General features: G+C 42.3%; 1 protein-coding gene across 15 annotated transcripts in view; it reads right to left on the bottom strand.

Annotated features, from left to right (window-relative positions):
* Positions 1–19,594, bottom strand: part of GRIP1 (glutamate receptor interacting protein 1) — a 432,091-nt gene that overhangs the window by 24,365 nt on the left and 388,132 nt on the right. For 10 of the 15 annotated variants that reach the window (XM_025202800.1, XM_025202799.1, XM_025202791.1 and 7 more), the window contains 5 exons: positions 14,427–14,496; positions 13,987–14,132; positions 8,665–8,842; positions 6,648–6,787; positions 6,320–6,505 (listed from right to left, as the gene is read on the bottom strand). In XM_025202800.1, coding sequence (XP_025058585.1) covers positions 6,320–6,505; positions 6,648–6,787; positions 8,665–8,842; positions 13,987–14,132; positions 14,427–14,496 — 720 coding nt within the window. The remainder of the gene's footprint in view (positions 1–6,319; positions 6,506–6,647; positions 6,788–8,664; positions 8,843–13,986; positions 14,133–14,426; positions 14,497–19,594) is intronic. The other 5 variants (XM_025202793.1, XM_025202804.1, XM_025202795.1 and 2 more) reach the window with 1 other exon arrangement.

Genomic DNA, 19,594 nt, shown 5'->3' with positions numbered 1-19,594 from the left:
AGAAAAGGGGTTTAACCTCAGGGTTCTAACCAAACTCCATCTCAGGTAATTATTTTCTGCCTACCTAAATTCCCTTGCATGAATAAGGTATTATCATTTCTTTCCCCAAAGTAACGTGCAGTAACTACTGTGCTAGTTCCACTGCACTGGGGATGGAGTGTTCCCTGGGTACAGTCTGTGTATTAGTTTAAACTTGGAAAGTGCTTTGAAATCCTTTGGGATGAAAGGCCCTATAAAATGTATATTCTAAGTATAATGTGATTTATTGAGGGAAAAGATTGGATTTCTCTCCAGTCTTTTTGTAAAGTTCTTTGCCAAGGAACCTTTGATTTTCATGTGGGATGTCAACAGCAGTAAGCAGAAAAGATCTGCCTCAGTTAAATGTCTTATCCTAAGCATGGCACCCCATTCCCAAGCCTCCCCGCCCACCCTAAACAGCAGTTAGACTGCTGCCAACTGAGCACAATGAACTTTTCTGTCTCTGTTGATGGCTGAGCAGAGAATTCTTCATGACTCTGCAGGCTAGAACTACTATATAGGTTTGGGGACTATTTAGTTTAGTATTTCAATAGCATTTTTTTTCTAATAGAAGCAGAAGTGTGACCAGTTTTCTGTAAGAAGCCATGTGTGAGATGCATGTGCAGTTGCTTGTCAAACAAACTAAATTATAGCTGAACACTGAGCATTCTTCTCTCCATGAGGGAAATTAAATGACAGCAGCACAGTGCATTCTGGCACTCTGTCAAACTAACCTGCTTGTTCTCCTGAACTGAAATAGAGCAGCAAACATTCTTGCTTTTTCTAATGTAACACATCTTCATGCTATTAACAATGATTTTGACCTCCTAATTAGATAGAAAAATGAGTCAAAATAAATACCTAAACAAGTCTGATTAAATTTCAAAATAATTAGATCACTGAGGATTTAATTTAAAACAACCAGATCTGAAATGTTTAAAGGTTCAGCTGCAGATCTGTTGCTTTTCACTACAATGACCACTTTGCATTTATAAAACAGTTTTCATCTCAAAAACTCAAAATGCCTTACACACAATGAATGCAGCTTCACAGTACTCTTAAGAAGAGGATGTGTTTTATTATCCTCGCTTTAATAAATGTAGGAATCTTAGGCACAAAAAGATGAAGTTATTTGCCAAAGGGATTTATCAAAGGTCACACAGCAAGTTTATGGTGGAGTTTAGAATAAAAAAAACCAGCCTTTCTAACTGCCAAGCTTATTATCTAATAATTACACCAATCTTTTTAAATCCCCTGCCTAGAGTGCAAGTTAGGACTGTACTGGGGCATTCTACCTGCATTAAATCAATAATACAAATAAGATAAAGCATCATCTGCTGCAAATGAAATTTCCTAAATTCCTGAATTTGCTTAGTCTATATGCTTATGTCAAGTAAAGTTTGGAGGAGAGTCAAACTCAGAGTGACAGGTCAGGCCAAAAACTGTAATAGAAATATGGGGAACTTTAATGCTAAGACAAAAGATATTCAAAATAAGACACAACTCAATAATAATACTCAGGTTGTTTCTGAGAAATAAAGTAAAACCATACAAGCGTGTCCAGCATTTTTAAGGTTGACAAAGGAGACTTGCTTGCAGATGTAGGAAGGTGAATCATATACAATTGTTAACTATCCATAAGATAATCATAGAAAATTAGGTTTGGAAGGGACTCCAGAAGGTCATCTAGTCTAACCTCCTGCTCAAAGCAGGACCATCCCCAACTATATCATTCCAGCCAAGGTGTTGTCAAGCCAGGCCTTAAAAACCTCCAAGGATGGAGATTCCACCACCTCTCTAGGTAAATCCATTCCAGTATCAACATCACAAGTTCTATTTTATGGAGAATAATGACTAGCCATGGAACTGATTTGATTCCTCACCTTATCTACTGCTGGTATGTAAAATTTAACAATCTTGGAAGAGAGGGAAAACTTCTTGCTATTTGGGTATTGAAAGATCACCTTCTTTCAAGACCGAATCTAGGGGCATGGACAAATGTATATTTCAACTGCTTTAAAAGGGGAGCAGCTCTTGTACTGTAAAGGTTTCCCTTGATTTATGCAGGTTCTTTATATGTGAATTTGCTCTTATGTGATGAGCGTATTTAGACCCATAACTCATTACATGTGAGGTAAATTTGCTCTTATCCAATCAGCATAGACCCCCCCCACCCAAGCAGGTAAGTCTGTGGCGGGAGAGGAAAGGGCCATGGCCCCACTCACCTCAGCCCCAGCTGCAGCGGCCCCGGGAGCTGCTGGCACCAGCTGCCTGCAGCCACCATGCCCTGAGCCCCCTGGGGCTCTGCCTGTCCCCACTCACCCCAGCTACTGCTGCAGCTGTCCTGGGAGCGGCCGATGCCAGCTCCCTGTAGCTGCTGGGCTGCACCATGCCCTGGTGCAGGCACTGGTGCAGGCAGCTGGTGCCGGCAGCTCCTGGGGCTGCTGCAGTTGGAGCTGGGGTGAGTGTTATGCCCCGCATCGCAAGGGGTAAAAGATACACAAATTAATTAACCAAATTCATCCCTCCCTATTATAAATCCAAGAACAACAAAGTAACACAACAGTGAATTTGATTTCAGTGGGCTTGTCTACATATGAATTTACACCCACCTAAACTTAGTGTGCCTTAGCTTAAGGCACATTAAGGCAGTTTAGGTGTGTGCCTACAAGTACATGCCTTACGGCACCTTAACATGGCTCGCTGGGCGAATGTGTCTTCAGCCTGTCTTGGTCAACACTCGGGACAGCTCACCATAGACTCTGCCCTGGGCAGCACCCTGGACAGCTCCCAAAGCCTACAACAGCATAGCTGGGCAGTGCAGGCCAGGGCAGGCTGAGGAGGTGGGAGCCTCCAGTCCCCTTCAACATGTATCAGTTTGGCTCCATCCATGGCTCCAAACCCCTCCCCATAGTCCTGCTTCCCCAGCATCGGACAAGAGCAAGCTAAAGCTTAGGCACTCTTAGAAGCCCATGCTAGGACTCCCGTCTGGAACAGTAAGCAGGCTGGACTATGTTTGCCATCAGCACCCAGCATGGCTTTCCCTGCTCCACCCACCTCTGTCCTGGGCAAGCGCCCAGCCTCCCTGCCAGACACTGACTAAGGGAGAGGCAGTGTGAGCTCCTGGGAGCTCTATGTGGCTCAGCACAGGAAGGCTGGGTGCAATGCAGGCAGGGGCTAGGCTCTCTCCTAGACCTGTATGATCCATGGCCAGGCCCCCACCCACATAGCACCTAGGCTGAACTCTACAGCATCCCTAGGACCTCACACCACCTTTCCCATGAGCATTGTCTGGCAGGGAGGCTGGGCACTTGTCCGGGATGGAAGTGCGTAGAGCAGAGAAAGCTGTGCCAGGCCCTGGGGGCAGATGCAGTCCCAGCCCGTCTGCTGTCCTGGCTGGGAGCCCCAGCATAGGTTTCTAAGGGCACCTGAATCCTGGGTGGATAGCGAGGTGTCCTGCCCCAGCAGGGCTGCATTGCAAACCCACCCTAAGGGAGAGGCATTGGGGAGCTGCTAGCAATGGCCCTGCCCATGCAGCACTGCCCCCTTCCCCTGCAGGAAGTCATGTGGAGGAAGGGAGGGGGCTTTTCGTTGTGCTTTGACAGGAGCCCTTGTGCCTCCTGCCCCCTCTGCTGACTTAGTCCCAAGTTGGTTGGCATACCAATGGGTATCGCTGCTGCCAGAACCGCCAATCCAGCTCCAGCTCCTGCACCTTGGAGAACAGCACCTGCCACTTCTTCATCTTGATGGCACCCAGTGGCAGCACAGGGTCTCTCGGGCTCAGCTCCAGCCCATTCAGTCGACATAGAGAGCATTAAGATGCCTTAAGGCATCTGTACATGGGTTAAGGTGCCTTAACTAATTGCGCCTAAATTTGGTAGCTGCTTTATGCAGGTACCAAATTTAGGCATGATTAGCCTAAAATCACCATTTTTAAGGCACATTAAGGGTGCACACATGTAGACCTGCACTCTTAATACACCTTAAAAATGGCTAATGTGCCTTAAATTGGAACGTATATACACGCCCAATCACTGTAATGGGTATCAAGTTTCAGGCCATAGAAATATTATATGTAATAGTAAATTAATAACAAAACACAAAAAACAGGTCACAAATAAATGCCAAGAGATACTCTTCTGTTCCACACAGAGTTACTAGCAGGATGCACCTTGAAAGACCATTAAATCTAAAAATTATGTAACAGAAAACCAGCAATCAAGGCTAGTATCAGCTACTTTCTCTGATACTATTGGCCAGGTCTCAAAGGAGTGTCAGACAGAAGGCAACACATGTTTCACTGAGTAGACATATATCAATTGAAGATAAGCGATCAAAATAATCAGCATAGAACTTCAGTCTAAGTGAACAAAGTATTGTGCCAGGTCCTGCTCCAATTTTCTATGATGGGGAGGAAGGGGAAGAAAGTTGGGCCAAAAGATCTGACTGCCTTCTCTCCCAGCAAGCTGTTTACTGCAATGTAGAGATGAAGATACACTTGTAGGAATGTGTGCAATCAGAAGAGGGCAAAGAAATTCATTGGTGAGGGGATTTATCTGTTTAAATATCTGTAATGTATGTACTGGGCACATCAGTAGCATGAAGCATGAAATGTTTGGGTTTGTTTCGGTTTTTTTGGTTATCTAGAGTATTAAAGAGCTGCCTTCATTTTCTCCAGTCTAAAATATTGCTTTATATACATAAACTTAAGTTTAAATATACGATTAAGCAAACAGTCTAATAGAACTGCACAAGTTTGCAAGAAAACAAGATTCCATTATTTCTTTAATTAAAATAATTTCTTTAAATGCAGTGATTACTCCCAGAGCTAGACTTAGATATTCATGTCACATGACTAAGGAAGGCATGCAAGCACAACAAATCACTGAATAATCTCTCATGCTTCCCTTTAAGCAGTTTACAATAAATCTTTACTGTAATCAGTTTTAAAATCACTGAGCATGGACCTCAAATACTCAACGGAAGGAACATCTTCAATGTGTTGTGTGCTTTACATTAATCTAAGCTTGAAGGATAAATTCATTTAGCTGTGATGAGCTATGGATTGGGCTATTCACATATCAGTAAAGCTACTGAAAGCCTGTTAATATATTGACAAATGCTTCATAATTCATCACACTGTCATGAAAGAATGAACTTGTGGCCAGCCGAGCATAAGAAGGAACACCAGACAGTAAGGTGTGTGGGCATGGTGAAACACAAGCACACTCTGAAGTATTAAGTTGAAAGTTGGGATAGGAGGTAGGATTTTCTATAAGGCAGATAAGGTTCAGTCATAGACTGTATACAAGCATGCAAATAGTCTGGGAGAACTCTCCCACATTTGTTCTCATGATAGAAAAGCTTACCCAGAGCCATATGTATAGACATTCAAATGCTAAGGCCCTGAAGAGTGGTGAGCTTGCAGTGCTGACACTGTGCAACCAGGGCAGGGTGGGGATAGGGGAAAGAGAAGGAGAGCCCTGTGCACACATCTCAGTATTGTCTGAAGACTGCCTGGCAAGAGTGCATAGGGCAGCTCTGATGGGAAAATCCGCTGTCCATGGTCAGGCTTGTGGTGTCAGTGTATACAAAAATTTTCTCTTCCAGGAGAAACTCTCCTGGAAGTGATTTAACCCTGGCTGTTCCCAGGTAATTTTCTCCTGGAATGGCCATTTTTACTCTGAGAGAAAAAGCCTGAAGTACAGACAGTTGAAAAGCCCATGGCCGAATCAATTAAATCTTCACAGTTTAGTCTAAAATGAGCAGATTAAGCCAATAAGCAAGTGAACAGGCATTCACTTTTGATTCCAGAAATGCAGCCACATGCCTGCAGTGGCCCAGGCCAGAAGCCTGGGGGCACTAGAGCACACCTCCCTGCTCAGCTGGAGCAGACAGCTTGGGCCAAGGCTAGTCTGCCCACCCTGAAAGGGGGAATTTTCAGGGGAGGTGCAAAACATCCTGGGATGCTGGGGGACTGTGAGTTAACTTGAATCTGGAGGGCATCTGGGATACAAGTTCAATAAACTGATTTAACCTGAATCAGTTAAGTCTGATACTACATCCATTTAGGTTTATCTTAAACCTGTTTTGGTCATTTTGAAAGTAGTTTATGTGCACTGAACTTCTGTTGTGTTACAGATTTGAAGTGGCTGCTGATCACTTACACTGGTTTATGTGTAATTTCTGTCCCTAACTCTGTACACTCATAATTTCTCCTGGGAGAGCAGGAACTCTCCCAAGAGAAACTGAATGTCTGTATGAGGCCTTTTTTAAGTGCTGTGTGAAATCTTGGTAGTACCTTGACTCCCATAGCTGGTGTCAATACCAGAGCCATCCCACGATTCCACTGCACTATCCACACTTGGGACCGTAGTGGAGTATATGTCAGAGAGTTTGCCAGTTTTCTGTGCAGCAGAGGTCTCATCTTCTACATCACTCATCTCACTTATGTGACCAGAGCCAGGAAACTTCTTGGGACTTGCCGCTGAATAGGATTCAAAGACAAAAGTGATTATTGGTTGATTGCAAACATATAGAGATGCTTGACCTCTTTTCCATTCATGACATGTCCAATGCTCTGTAAGGTATAGAAATAAATTGGTTGATGTAACTACAGCCATACTCACCATCTGTCTGCTTTTTGATTTTCAAGGTTACAGTTTCTCCTGCCATCTGTAACAAATGTATGGCTTCACTCAGAGGTTTTCCTTTCAGACTACTACTATTTATTGCTAGGATGCGGTCTCCTATGTGAATTGCACCAGTCCTACAATAAAAAGAATAACAGAACATTGAGAAAAGATGAACAGAAAAAGCAGCAAAATACATTTATTTCTATGTTTACATTCTTCCTTTAATTTCACATTGATATTATTATTATTGGAGTTACTTTTAATCAGCAACTTCAATAATCACTAAGGGTACTTCAATTAGGAGCTTGGACTCATAGCACCTTTATACCAGTGTAAAAAGGAATACAGTCCTAATAGTGAAACTTACTTGAATCTGGTGTCAAACTTCCCTTGGAAAAATAAGAGAAAAACATCACTAGACTAAGTAACATCAATGTATGTGTTGTGCATCCATAATTTATTCTGGGGTAGCAGTATACTCAAGGTAAACCTGCTCCCTTCTACAAACACTTGGAAAGCTGCAGTAATAGTAGTCCATGTCATACAGCTATCCCAGAATAGCTGATGCTTTGTCCACTCTGGATCCTGGTTGGGCTTATATCAGAAAATAAAACTGATGAAAATTACACAGGTATAAATTGTTGTGTGTCCACTCCCTAAGTCACCTCTGCTTTACTACCAATAGCAAAGTCAGTGTGCAGACGTAGAGATTTTTCATTTCCTTTGCTCCAGCTAAGGATTTTGTGGTCATTCTTTGTTAAAAAAAATCTAAACTACTTTGATAGATTTTAATATAAATGTAGGTTTTTCAGTGTTTAGTCTCACAACCAGAGGATAGAGACAGAAAATTCAGCAGAAATGAGAGCAATGAACCACTATTTCATTGTTATGCCAGTTCTGGTACGATCAGCTCAAGAGAGGAACAGATATGCTCTGGGATGTGTGCTTATACATGCAGACTTCATTCTTCATGGACGTGCTCCCTCCCTACATCATTGTTTTTTGTTTGACACTGTCAAAAAACATGCCCAGTTGATACAGTTCTATATACCTGCTCCTTAGGAAATTAAGCCAAGACTTAAAAAAATTACAGTAATTGTTGTTGACCGATTTGGGACACCTGAAATGGAGGATGCCTAGACCTTTCTAAAAGGCCCTTCCAAGAAATGTCATATTGCACACCAAACACTACCATGGCTGAAAGCACCAGCCAGGTTTTAAAATTTGACCTAAATCACTATTTACACAGGCTCTAAACATCCATCAGAGGCCTGTGGATTTGGCCAGGGTCAAACAGATAAATAATACATTTACAAGATGTAATTTGTCTGCTAGCACAGTAAATTTATAATTTTAATTAAAAATGATTATTGCTGGAGTATATTCAGTATATTTGCACCAGGATGAAAAATGTTATACCTTTTCCACTGTTCATATACATATGAGGTCAATAAAGTGTTACTGCTCGACAACAACACACACACACATACCAGATGTCCATAAAACAAATAGAAGATTTTCTTATAGGTAAAATTAACTCAATATTTGCAAGTTCCCCTATATAACATTTACTGTGTGAAACACTGAAAACCATTAGGTAACATTATCGAAGACAATTGCTTGTTTTTAAGAGTGCCCTTACATTTATGTGTAAGTTCTTGAACAAATAGCCTGCATGTATGCATAATTTCTGTGTATGTGCATGTGTGTGTACACACATGTACTGCATATTGTTTTTAAAAACATACATAAACACACAATCCTTTGGCTATTCCATTGCTCTAGGAAACCTAAGGTTGAGGTTTAACATTGCCATGCTAAAATAGGCATGTTATTCTCGAGCCTGGCAAAAATACAGAAAACAAATTGATGACAGAAAGACTGTAAGCTGCTAAGGTGAGTCTTTCCCCCTAGATTTTAGGAAATCAACAAATTACTGTGTTAGTTCATGTGAATAGTGGAAGGCATGAAGCTGGTAAGTAAAACATATGTTACTGTTTTTCCAATTTACCTTTCAGCAAGTCCACCTTTAGTAAGACTGGAGATGATAATTGGGTCAAAGGGCTCTTCAGTACCAGAAATTGTGATTCCAAGAGGTCCACCATAGCGCTTGAGCTCCACAGTGTAAATAATTGCTCCAGAACTCTCTTGTTCATCTACAATAAAGGCCAAAGGGATGCAATTGGTTTCTTATGAAAGAAGGAATGAAAAGAACAATAGATTCAGAAAAGTGACTGGAAATAAGACAGAGCATTCTCTACAGGTTACATTTCAGATAGTCTTAATATTCAATATTTCACTAATTTATTTTGTAAAAATACAAATAAAAGCATCTTTAATGCACTGTGCTTTTATTGCCAAAACTTGATCCCATTATATAAATGGTAAAGTTCCCACTCCCTTCGGCAGAACCAGGATTCAACCTCCAATATTTAAAACTGTAATATGTATGGTTCTATACAAATGTAATTTCAAGACCATTTTAGTAGGAATGAGATACTCTTCCTGTTGGGGAACAAATTTTTTTTCCAGTAACTGAACAAAATGGAAAGGGTTTAAAAACAGTAAAGTTGTGAGGTAGGAAGAGTTTGTGATCACTGTAGTTTTGCCTGTTTTTCTTCAGCTGAGGACTTTTTTCCTTAATTGCCCATTTTATTGATAACTATCAGATATCAATTCAATGCTTTTGATGGGCCTGTTTTGAGTCTCCACTTCTGGTATCACTAAAAGTATTTCCCAGCTTCTGTGCAGGACCAGAAATCAGGCTGTGCAATTAATGAACTAATGTCATTTTTTTGTGAAGTCTTTGCATGTTTTTTGTTTTTTATCTTACCAAACAATAATCAGGAAATGAAGATGAAAATTATAGTGAGTGGCTGAAATGCACTGTTTGTCCTTTGTATCCAGAAGGTGTCACAGCAAGAGGTCAACCAACTGTAGCATGTGTCATTTGCAAGGGGATATTTTTTAAATCTAAAAAGTCAAAGCCTTCTGGAGATTGAAATATCAAATGCTCTCCTGTCCTTGTTTATGATATTGGTATTTACTGAGGGTGTTTGGCCTGTCAGGTACGTGTTCCCAGAGGTGCCAGTAATGACATTTTGAAACGGTTCAGTAGGTACTGATAACTTCCCTGATGCACATTCAGCACTCAGTTAGGAAAGAAATTGTATGTCAATGGCAAAGGTTCGGAGAGAGGGACACTTTAACACTGAACTAAGCATTTCATGAGAAGAGGGGGAAATGGTATTATCTTTAAAACTGCAGTGTCTTTCTGTTTTAGAGCCTCTCTTAGTGTCCTTTGCCTTGTTTCCTACTCCAGTTTCAAAGAAAAGATACATGTATCATCAAAGGAAAGGAAAGGTTTATGTTAGGAGAAGAAACAGAAACCTGTACTCACTGCGCCTTTCATATGTGGCACATACATTCGAAACTTATCCAGAACGCCTGTTGAATCAGCGGTTGACAACCTATAGCCTGTAAGCTGAATCTGGCCTGCAGTGTTTGCTAGCATTCGGCAGTGAGGATCTTGCTTGTGTCATACGACACTGCGTCGTGGCTGGGTGGCAGGGAAATTTGCCTATGCCTTGACTGTGGTTGGGTGGCAGGGAGAACCAGCGGTGGTGAGTGGGCTTAGTGCTGACCTACCTCAGACCTGAGCTGGGTCATTCCTGCCCGCTGCTGGAAAACATTGGTGACCACTGTGTTAAATGGATTCTATGCCCCCCACCCATCTCACTTGCCAGAAAATTGCTCTAAAAACAAATAACTAAAACCTAAGATTCAGCAAGAAGTGACTGAGGGTCATGTGCTGAGTTAGCACAAAACTGTAAACAGCAGAAAGGGCTGTTTGTCTGCGCTTTGGGAGAATTATTATTTAAGTGTTTTGAGATCCCAGGTTTAATAAAGCTATATCAACATAGCCTTCCTTCAGTATAGCAAGTGAACTATATGATTTAAAAAAGAAAAGTGTGGGGGAGTTGACCTGAAAAATGCAGTGGGCAGTGTTTAATGTTGGTTGCCATTGATTAATCAAATATTGAAGTGTCTAGTTATCAACAGTAATATCAAAAGTTATAGCAAAAATTAGTAGACATCATTCATGAAATAAACTATTTTCCCGCTACAACAGGAAGTTTACAATGATTAGGGAACAGGAAAAAAAGGAAGCCAGGCTCTATTTGTTTCTTCTCCTCAGCACTAGTTAAGGAAATAAATGACAGAACAGAACACACACACAATTGCAGTATTACTTACCTTTAATGCTATTTCCAGGAGACATGAAGGCTAACTATTTAATAACATGAAAAATGTTTGGTCTAAATACACAATGGCAGCTGCTTTGACTGTCTAATGGAAGACCTACATTTAAAAAAAATTTCTGGGTCGTGAGGATCAGGTCAATAAGGTGATGGAATTACCTTCTCTGGGGGAGAAGTTGGCAGGAAACTATGAGATTGTTTCCCTTCTGCTCATGAAAGTTTTCCCTTGGAGAAGGCACTTAATAAAATTTACATAACACATACTGGGGCTTCCTCAGAGCCTGGTGAAATGTTCCCATACTGCTTCCCTCTTGCTAATGCAATTATTGCAATACATCTCAGTATTTAGGTCTCTGCTTTTTCATTTGATACAAGTAAGCAGTAGGGGTGTGTGAAATGGGCCGTATTCGATTTCGATTCAGCCCAAGTCGGAGACAGTGATTCGATTCGTTGATTCGGATCATTGTTCCTGGTTAGATTCGGCCAACTCTGAATCTGAAGATTCGATGCTGATTCAGAGAATCAGTGATTTGGCCATGGACACATCTTTAAATGTTTTTTCTACGTACCTCAAGGTACCAGGCATGGCTTGTGAAGGATGTGATGCTGGGGCAGGTGGAGTGTCCCACAGGAGCGTGGGGGGCCCCTCTGTGCCCTCCCCGGCTTGGTGATCAGCCACAGGGGGACCCCAGGTACCCCTGCCCCAAGACCCAGGAGGCACCAGTCACTGAGCTGGGAGAGTGCAGGGGGCCCCCTGGTGTGCTCCCTGGCAGACCCAGAAGTGGACTGGAAGTACTTCTGGTCCACTTCCAGGTCTGCTGCTGAGTGCGCTGGGGAGCCCCCCATGCTCCTGTGGGACGCTCAATCCACCCCAGCATTGCACCATTCACAAGCCACCTGATACCTTGAGATATGTATAAAAAACATTTAAAGCTGTGTCTATGTCTGAATCACCGAATCTTTCTGAATCGATTCAGAGGGTTCCAATTCAATTATGAGACATTAAAGGGTCTCCTGATTTGATTCAGATTTGGAGATTCGGCCACTGAATCGGACCGAATCTCCACCAAACTGAATCAGGGACTGAAGCTTTGTACAGCCCTAGTAATCAATAGCACAACTCGGGGGGAGGGGATAAGGGGGGAGGCGGCATTGGCAGCAGCCCTGGGTACTGATGTACTTGCAGGGGGAGCACAAAACTAGAAGAGACCACAGCTGTCAGCTGCTCCCAGCCCAGCTGCTGCCCTCCTGTGAGCCAATGCCATTGCCACACACAGAGTGCAGAACTGTTACCTTTCCGCAAGTAAGCTCCTAATACTGTACTACCTCTAGTATTGTTCTCTGGACTCTGCTAAGCGAAGTGTTACCTGCTATATCCAGGCTCCTGTGTAAATGAGGAACAGTACTAGAGAACCCTATTGGAAGGAACTACTCCATTCCTGACCTCAGCACTTGTGTTGGCTTTGAGGAGAGAAGTAGAAGCCAGGAAAATATTTTGAAAGATATAATATCGCTTGATGGAGGGGGGAATAAGAGAGCTCTAAAGGAGGACAAAGAAAGGGAGAAAAAGTTAAAATAAAGGAAGCCAGGCAGAGGGTATGGAAATGGATTAAAAAACATATGAAATGAAAGAGAGAAAACACAAATTAGAAAGAGACAGGCTACTTGAGGGGGAAATAGGGCAAAAATGACAAAAATAGAAAACATACAGAAAAGAACAGGACTAAAGGATGGATTAAGAGAAGAATCTAAAAATGGTATCAAAGGTTGTAGTGTCCAGAAACTGCTCAGGTTTTAGAAGTTGCTTTGGTATCCCCATGTCTACTTATTTATAAACATGATGCTTTAGTTCTCATTGGGGACTTCTTAATGGTGTATTTTACTGAGTTTAAAGGAGTATGGCTGCTCCATATTGCCTGTGTTCAGAAAATAGAACTAGGTAAATATAAGTAACAAGTTACTTAAAATGAATTTAAGTTAATGTCAGCTTTAAAAAAATATTTTGTCACCATCATTTTAATTCATTTTCATTTTAGTCCCAGCAGAGTTTGAGAGTTACTTTGTAAAATTTTTAATCACTATGTATAAGCTGGCACTCATTCAATTGTTTTTATGAGTATAATCTATATGGAAAATTGACTTCACTATTTCTATAGTCTGGCTGAGAACCTAAATGGGGGTAGCTTCAATTACACTGGTATCTGTTGTGCAGAAAGACATATAATTTAATGTGAAGCTAAAATAAATGAACCCCAGTATAAGTACTGTATAATTCAGCTATACAATTAAGAAACATTCATTTGTGAAAGTGACCTGTGTAAGTAAGGGTCCTGTTCAGACTAAAGTGATCACCACCAACAGAGGCACATGTCCCTCAAAAGGCAACAGATGCTGCCTCTGTGCAAATCTAGGGTGAAAATTTGGCTCCACTAAAGTCCATTACAAAAGTCCTGTTGGATTCAGTGGGGTCATGATTTCACTGTTAGCCCTGTTCTGGGAAACAGTTAAACCAGGAGGTCACACTTGAGAATGCATTTCTATGGAGCATGTGACCTGGGAGCAGGAACTGGTGTACCAAGTGGTATTTATTTCAGTTCACCTTTATGGGCTGAACCTGCAAAGTATCTAAGAATCTGTTTAACTTTGGGCATATGAGCCCTACAGAAGCCAAAATTATAGATTTAAGATTAAATACACTCTTAACTGTACTGCTGGATCATGAACAGGGCTGTTGGCAATTCATGGGATAGAAGAAGCCACCCTATGCATGATTCTCAGAATCTGAGAGAGAGAAGACTTAGCTAGCCACATAAGAGCAAAATCAACATTATGATGGGAAAGCATCTCACTGAAATATCGTCTAGCTTCTATTACAAAAAAAAGTCCCTGTTGGCAACACTGCCATGGAGATAATTTCAGATTGGACAACCCCTTATGTTTAACTTACTCTGACATTTTTAATTGTCATTAATAAATGTAAGCAACATTTAACAAAAGTCCTTAACTGCAATCTACCTATTAAACAACAATTCTATGCTCTAAAATATTTGTAAGTGCAAGAACTGTAATACCAGAGTTATCTTCATCTTTGCGGATCTTTAGCTTTACAAGGTCTTCACAGTGTTGAAGGATCTGAACAGCATCTTCCATGGAGCAGTTATCCAGTCGAATATTGTCTATGGCAAGCAGTTTATCACCAAGCTCTAGTGTTCCAGTTCTGTTAACAAATAAACAATATTACATGGTCATTTTTAGTACAATTTTAACAGTACATTAAGGCACCATTCAAACTTGTCCTTTTAATGATTTTAAAATTGAAGTAGGCTTGTGTATGGGAAACAGTCAGTCTAAACTACTGGAGATTAAAAACATATTTATTCTTCCCATAAAATCATTCGGTTGATTTGTAAGCTTGAGAGATGAACACTTATAATACTTTCCACATGTGCAGAAGTTAAATGAAATACAAGCTGGAGGCAACAGAATTTTGCTGCAAGTTGAGAGTTCTCACCTGTGAGCAACACTTCCTTTCTTGATATCAGAAATAACGAGAGGGTCACCTGGTTTTCTACTGGATGGAGCTGTACAAAAAGAACAAACATACAGCCTTTTAGATACATACGTAATATGGATACATAGATTCATTTATATATATATATATATATATATACACACACACACACACACACACACACAACATATTACATATACACCATATTATCTCTCTCTCTTTCTGTCTTTCTTACACACACACACACACACACACACGTACAGAATTTATTAAGGCTGCAAGATCAAGGTCAAGCTCTTAGAGGATAAGAAATCCCACAATTAAGGTTGCTCATATTATTTTAATTTAGCCCAACCGGACGTGTGTTATGACTAAGCCCAGGTGTGTCCTTGGATGATTTTCATGAAACAGCTACACCACGTGGCCCCCACTTAGAAAGGCAGCATTGTATTTTTGCCAGTACAACCTAACTGAGAACCCCATAAATAAAATAAGCTATACAGAATAAAGGTCATTTTGCCAACATGCTGGCATAATTGTGTTTTACACTAGAGGCTTTGCCACAATGACTCACTTGATCACAAATTGCACTTCATTATACTCATGACCAACAGTGTATGATGTATAAAAGCCTACAGCACATAACTGGACACAGCCTTTTATCATGTGTTCACATACTTCATTCAGTGCTCAAGATGCTACAGATGAATGCATGCAAACAGATTTGATTCTGATAGATGGTGGGGGGAAAAACTTGCATACAGAGAACACAGTTTCAGATTCTGATGCTAATACCCAACTGATTCTATTAAGTAAGGGTCTGTCAAGTTGCAATGTAGTACAATGCTGTTGGTTTGGCTGATGGATTTTAATGATAAAAGTTGGCTGAGTATACTCAGCAAGATTTAATAATCAACAGCATATTTGACCTGTCACTGCCAGACAGCTGTAGCATTTTAAGTGAACTACCATGCTACTGAGCAGCTTTGGCTCTGGTTTTGGCAGGTACAGTTACTTGCCTGCCTGTAAGTGCATGGTGGGAACAAAGAAGGAGGATGACAAGATGGACCAGCTGCCCCTGAAGAAAATTTTCTTGCAACAGTTTCACTTTCTCATATCTGAAACCATGAAACAAGCATGGCCTGATGGAAGAGCACATTTTCAGAGCAGTGGTTAGCAGTCATTGCATGCTGTAGGCTGAAATGATCACCTCACGTCAGAGGTGGAGGGTGGGTAGCCACTAGGATCCAGCTGCTGCTGCTGCTGCTCCTCCCTGCAGCAGCATGGGAAAAACTCTAACCACTTTTCTTTACAGTGACATAGGGAAAGCACCTGCTGCCAAAGTCCCAGGTTCATGTGCCAGATCAAATTGCTCCATTGCCATACCTGGCCTTCGGGTTGCATGTTGCCAACCCCTGTAGTGTAACTAAGGGCAGGCACCTGAGGTAGCTGGGGAGTGTGTGCAAAATAGCTGTTGACACAGCTGGCAAATGGCTGCTGGCTGGATCGCTTTTGGAAGCAGCCCAGGATGTAGCACCATCCTCTGTATAGAACTACCCTGTTACCCTGAAGAAAGCTCACACTATAGCTACAGCATCAACACAGCAATGGAAATGGCTTCCATCTTTGTTCAAAAGCATGTGGTCTTTGCCATCTGGAAGCTTGCCAGCTCCAACTGCTATTCATCAGTAGCTAAGCAATATGGTGAGAGTAGACTGACTGCTTTGTGTTGTTCAAGAAGTGTGCACTGGAAGTTGCATGTTATACAGTCTGCCAAATGCTGACACAATTACCGACAGCTTCATAAGCAAAGAGTTCCCCTACAACACTGAGACAACTGATAGAAACCATATTCCTATTTTGTGACCTCTGTGCTCTAAGGGCATTTATACGCATACCTTTCTGTCCCGCAACATGCTGGAGATCCGCTACTTTGGAGCAGACTCTATTAATTGAGTCTGCTCTGCATGAGATCTGATGTGCACTGCCCTGAGCTGCAAGCAGTTGTATAAGTGGTGAAATGCACGTCAGTGTGCAGAAAATGGTGGCAGTGCATTTTGAAATGCACGCCACTGACATTTTCTTTGCGCTGAAATGCATTTTGCTGCTTATATAACTGCATGCATCGCAGCGCTGGGCGATTGCACGTGTAAAAAAGTCCTAAGGCCTGAGCTAAGTCACCAGTAGCTTCCAGAATGGTAATAGAAGGATGCCTTGAAAAGTTTGGATGGCAGGCCTCTTAGGAGCTCATGTCTCTTATTTAATGAAAAAGGACAGATTTATTTCCACTGGCCATCGTGCAGTACATCAGTGGTGTTAGCATTTCCATCTGTTGTTCTAGGAAACCCAGACTGCCCACTATTGTTCTGCCTGATGAAGCCTTTATCAGACATTTGGGATGCAGGACACGCCTTAGCAGCTGCGGAATAATGACAGTGTAAATTTGAGACCAAAAGGTGACTGTTGAAGGGGAAACTAGAGGCTGCTGTGTAATATCTCCTTTAATTAGAATTGGGTCTGGTATGCTGTACAGTGCTTGTGAGAGAAAGGGAGAGAGTCCTGCTGAGGGTTCGGGAGAAGAGGCACAGAGACTTTCAGGAGACTGAACAGCCAGCAGGATGCCTTTGTCCAAAATGACAATTGCCATGTATATCACACACACACACACACACACACACACACACACACACAGAGGTAACAGTTGAACACAATGTTTTATTGATATATTTACAATTTTAAAACAATTTGGAAGCTTACCAGTGCCACAATCATTATAACAAAATTAATTCTAAATACCTATATATTTTGGCATTTGATTTTGTTTTTTTATAGGGATGTGCAAAGCTTCGGTTGCCAATTCAATTCAGAGAAGATTCAGCCCGATTTGGACGTTGAATCACTGAATCTGAATTGAATCGGGAGACAGAAAACCCCCTCTGAATCGATTTGGAGCCTCCGAATCAATTTGGAAAAGATTCGGAGATTCAGAAGGCAGTCTTTCAGGGGAAGAGAAACTGAGAAGAGGGAGGGGGAGCAGGAGGGGGAAAGACTGACATCTGTAGCTGGCCAGTGACTGTGATCTTTCCCTGAGTCCTCTTCCAATCACAGTGCACTGGGGAAGGGACGTAGAAACAGCAATAAGTCTCTGTCTGCAGCCTTTCTGTCCCTTTTGTGAGCTGTTTCTGCCTGAACAAAAGAGGGGTGGGCGGCTGGTCCAGAAACAGGTAGGCGGGTGGCGATCTAATCGGGACCAGGAAGGCCCCCTGTTACAGGCTACCATCCCTGCTGTTTTCATCCAAATCTGCCTTAACACACATCACACAAGTGACATTGCTTTTGCTTTCAGCAGCTTGAGGTGCAGTTTCCCAGAAACCCCTGCACCTATCTCCTTGAAGCTTGGCAGGCTTCATGCCCTCAGAAGGGGCTACAATCCCTGCTGTTTTCATCCAAATCTGCCAAAAAAGGACAAATTATAGGTATTTCAGTGATTCCCCATTATAGTCTATGGCCAAATCACCGAATCTCTCCGAATCAGCACCGAATCTTCCAAAGCTGATTTGGCTGAATTGATTTGGGACAGTGATCTGAATCTCTGAATCAAATCACTGTCCTTTGAATCTGCTGAATCTGAATCAACTACTTCCCTATTTGCATAGGCCCATTTTTTTATCATGGAAAATCAGAGCTCCTCTCCCCCTTTGCTCACCAGGATTCAGGCTGCTCTCCCCCCGCAACTTTGTGGCACTGTGCATCCTCCCACAGCTGGGCATGGGGCTGCAGCCAGAAGCTACCTCTGCAGCCCAGTGGGTGGGACCTAGTGTTGGAGGGTCATAACTCCATGCCGACACCACCACTGGTGCCCGGAGACCCATGTCATCTGTAATGCCATGGCCACCAAGGTGAGGTGCTGAAGTGGCAAATGGTTGTGTCCCTCCACTGCTGCTGGACAGGCAGGGGGTGCCTCACCTTTGTGGCCATGGAGGCATGGCACTCTTCTGTGCCATGTCCCACCCACTGGGCCACGGAGGCAGCTCCTGCCCAGTGCCAGTCCAGCTAGGCTGCAGCCCCATGCCCTGTTGTGGGCACAGAAATCTAGGGGGTCACATGCCTCCCACACCTCTCTGACATGTTGCTTAGGTTCCACCCTACCCCCCTGACATTTCACCTATCTTCCACACATATTGCTTATATGCTCCCCTCACCCCATCAGACTTATTTGTGGGGAGCTGCTCTCTACCACACTGCCTGGCTGCCATGTGCATGTGTGTGTGTGCATGTATATGTGGTGCTCCCTATCTTTGATCATGCTCCTTCTGCTCCCCCCAGCCCCAGGCAGTCCCTTGCAGACTGGAACTCTGCCAGCCTGCACAGGGAAAACCATGATTTCTCAGGTTTTTCTCCTTAAAAGGGGAAAAATTGTGATTTTTCTGTGAGAAACAGAAAACCTGGATCCCTGATTATGAGAGCTTCCAATTGTCCCTACCATGGGGATAGGGACTAACTTTTTATGTTGTGTGGAGTTTGTCAAAGCTTCCTCCATTCACTTTCACTGTATGTAACAGTTTCATAGTTTGCTTGAGCTTAAGGAGTGGGTTCTCTATGTGGGGGTTTGTTTCACGCACGCTTGCTTTCTGTAAATTGAATCCATTTTTAAAGTGCAGGGGTTGTGCTTCCACTCTTTGGTTTATGGCTATTGTCTTAATCGTTATTTTGTTGCCTGTTTTATAGCAGCCTGCACTTTGCAGTAAGGGTACACATGATTTTTTATTAAGTGTTTTATATAAAAAACTACCACAGCTGAAGGAAAACATATTTATTGTTCCACAAGGGCAAAAGAGCAAGCGCAAATGAATTAAGCCTGGAGAACTATGTGACAAAACCATTTAGAAAAAACAGAAGGAAGAATGGAGAAAAAAGCAATGCAAAAAGTGAATTCTGAAATCAGCAGCTCACAACACAGTATTCAGCCTTTCTTGCTGGTCACCCTTCAGGAACCTTGCAGGCTGAACACTGTGGTGGTGAGCTCCCATGTGAGTTGGAGGGATCAAAGGCAGGTACTAAAAGCTGTTCCCATTTAAGTCCTGAGGGAATCTCCCTGGCTGATTACTTGTTCTCAGGAGGAAAAGTTTTTTAAGGTCTTGCAAGACCAAGGCTAAAGCAGCTTGATG

The sequence above is a fragment of the Alligator sinensis genome, unplaced genomic scaffold, assembly GCF_000455745.1.
Source record: "Alligator sinensis unplaced genomic scaffold, ASM45574v1 scaffold65_1, whole genome shotgun sequence".
Lineage (NCBI taxonomy): Eukaryota > Metazoa > Chordata > Crocodylia > Alligatoridae > Alligator > Alligator sinensis.
Note: the sequence above shows the minus strand (reverse complement) of the source record. Positions and strands in the feature narration are given on the sequence as shown.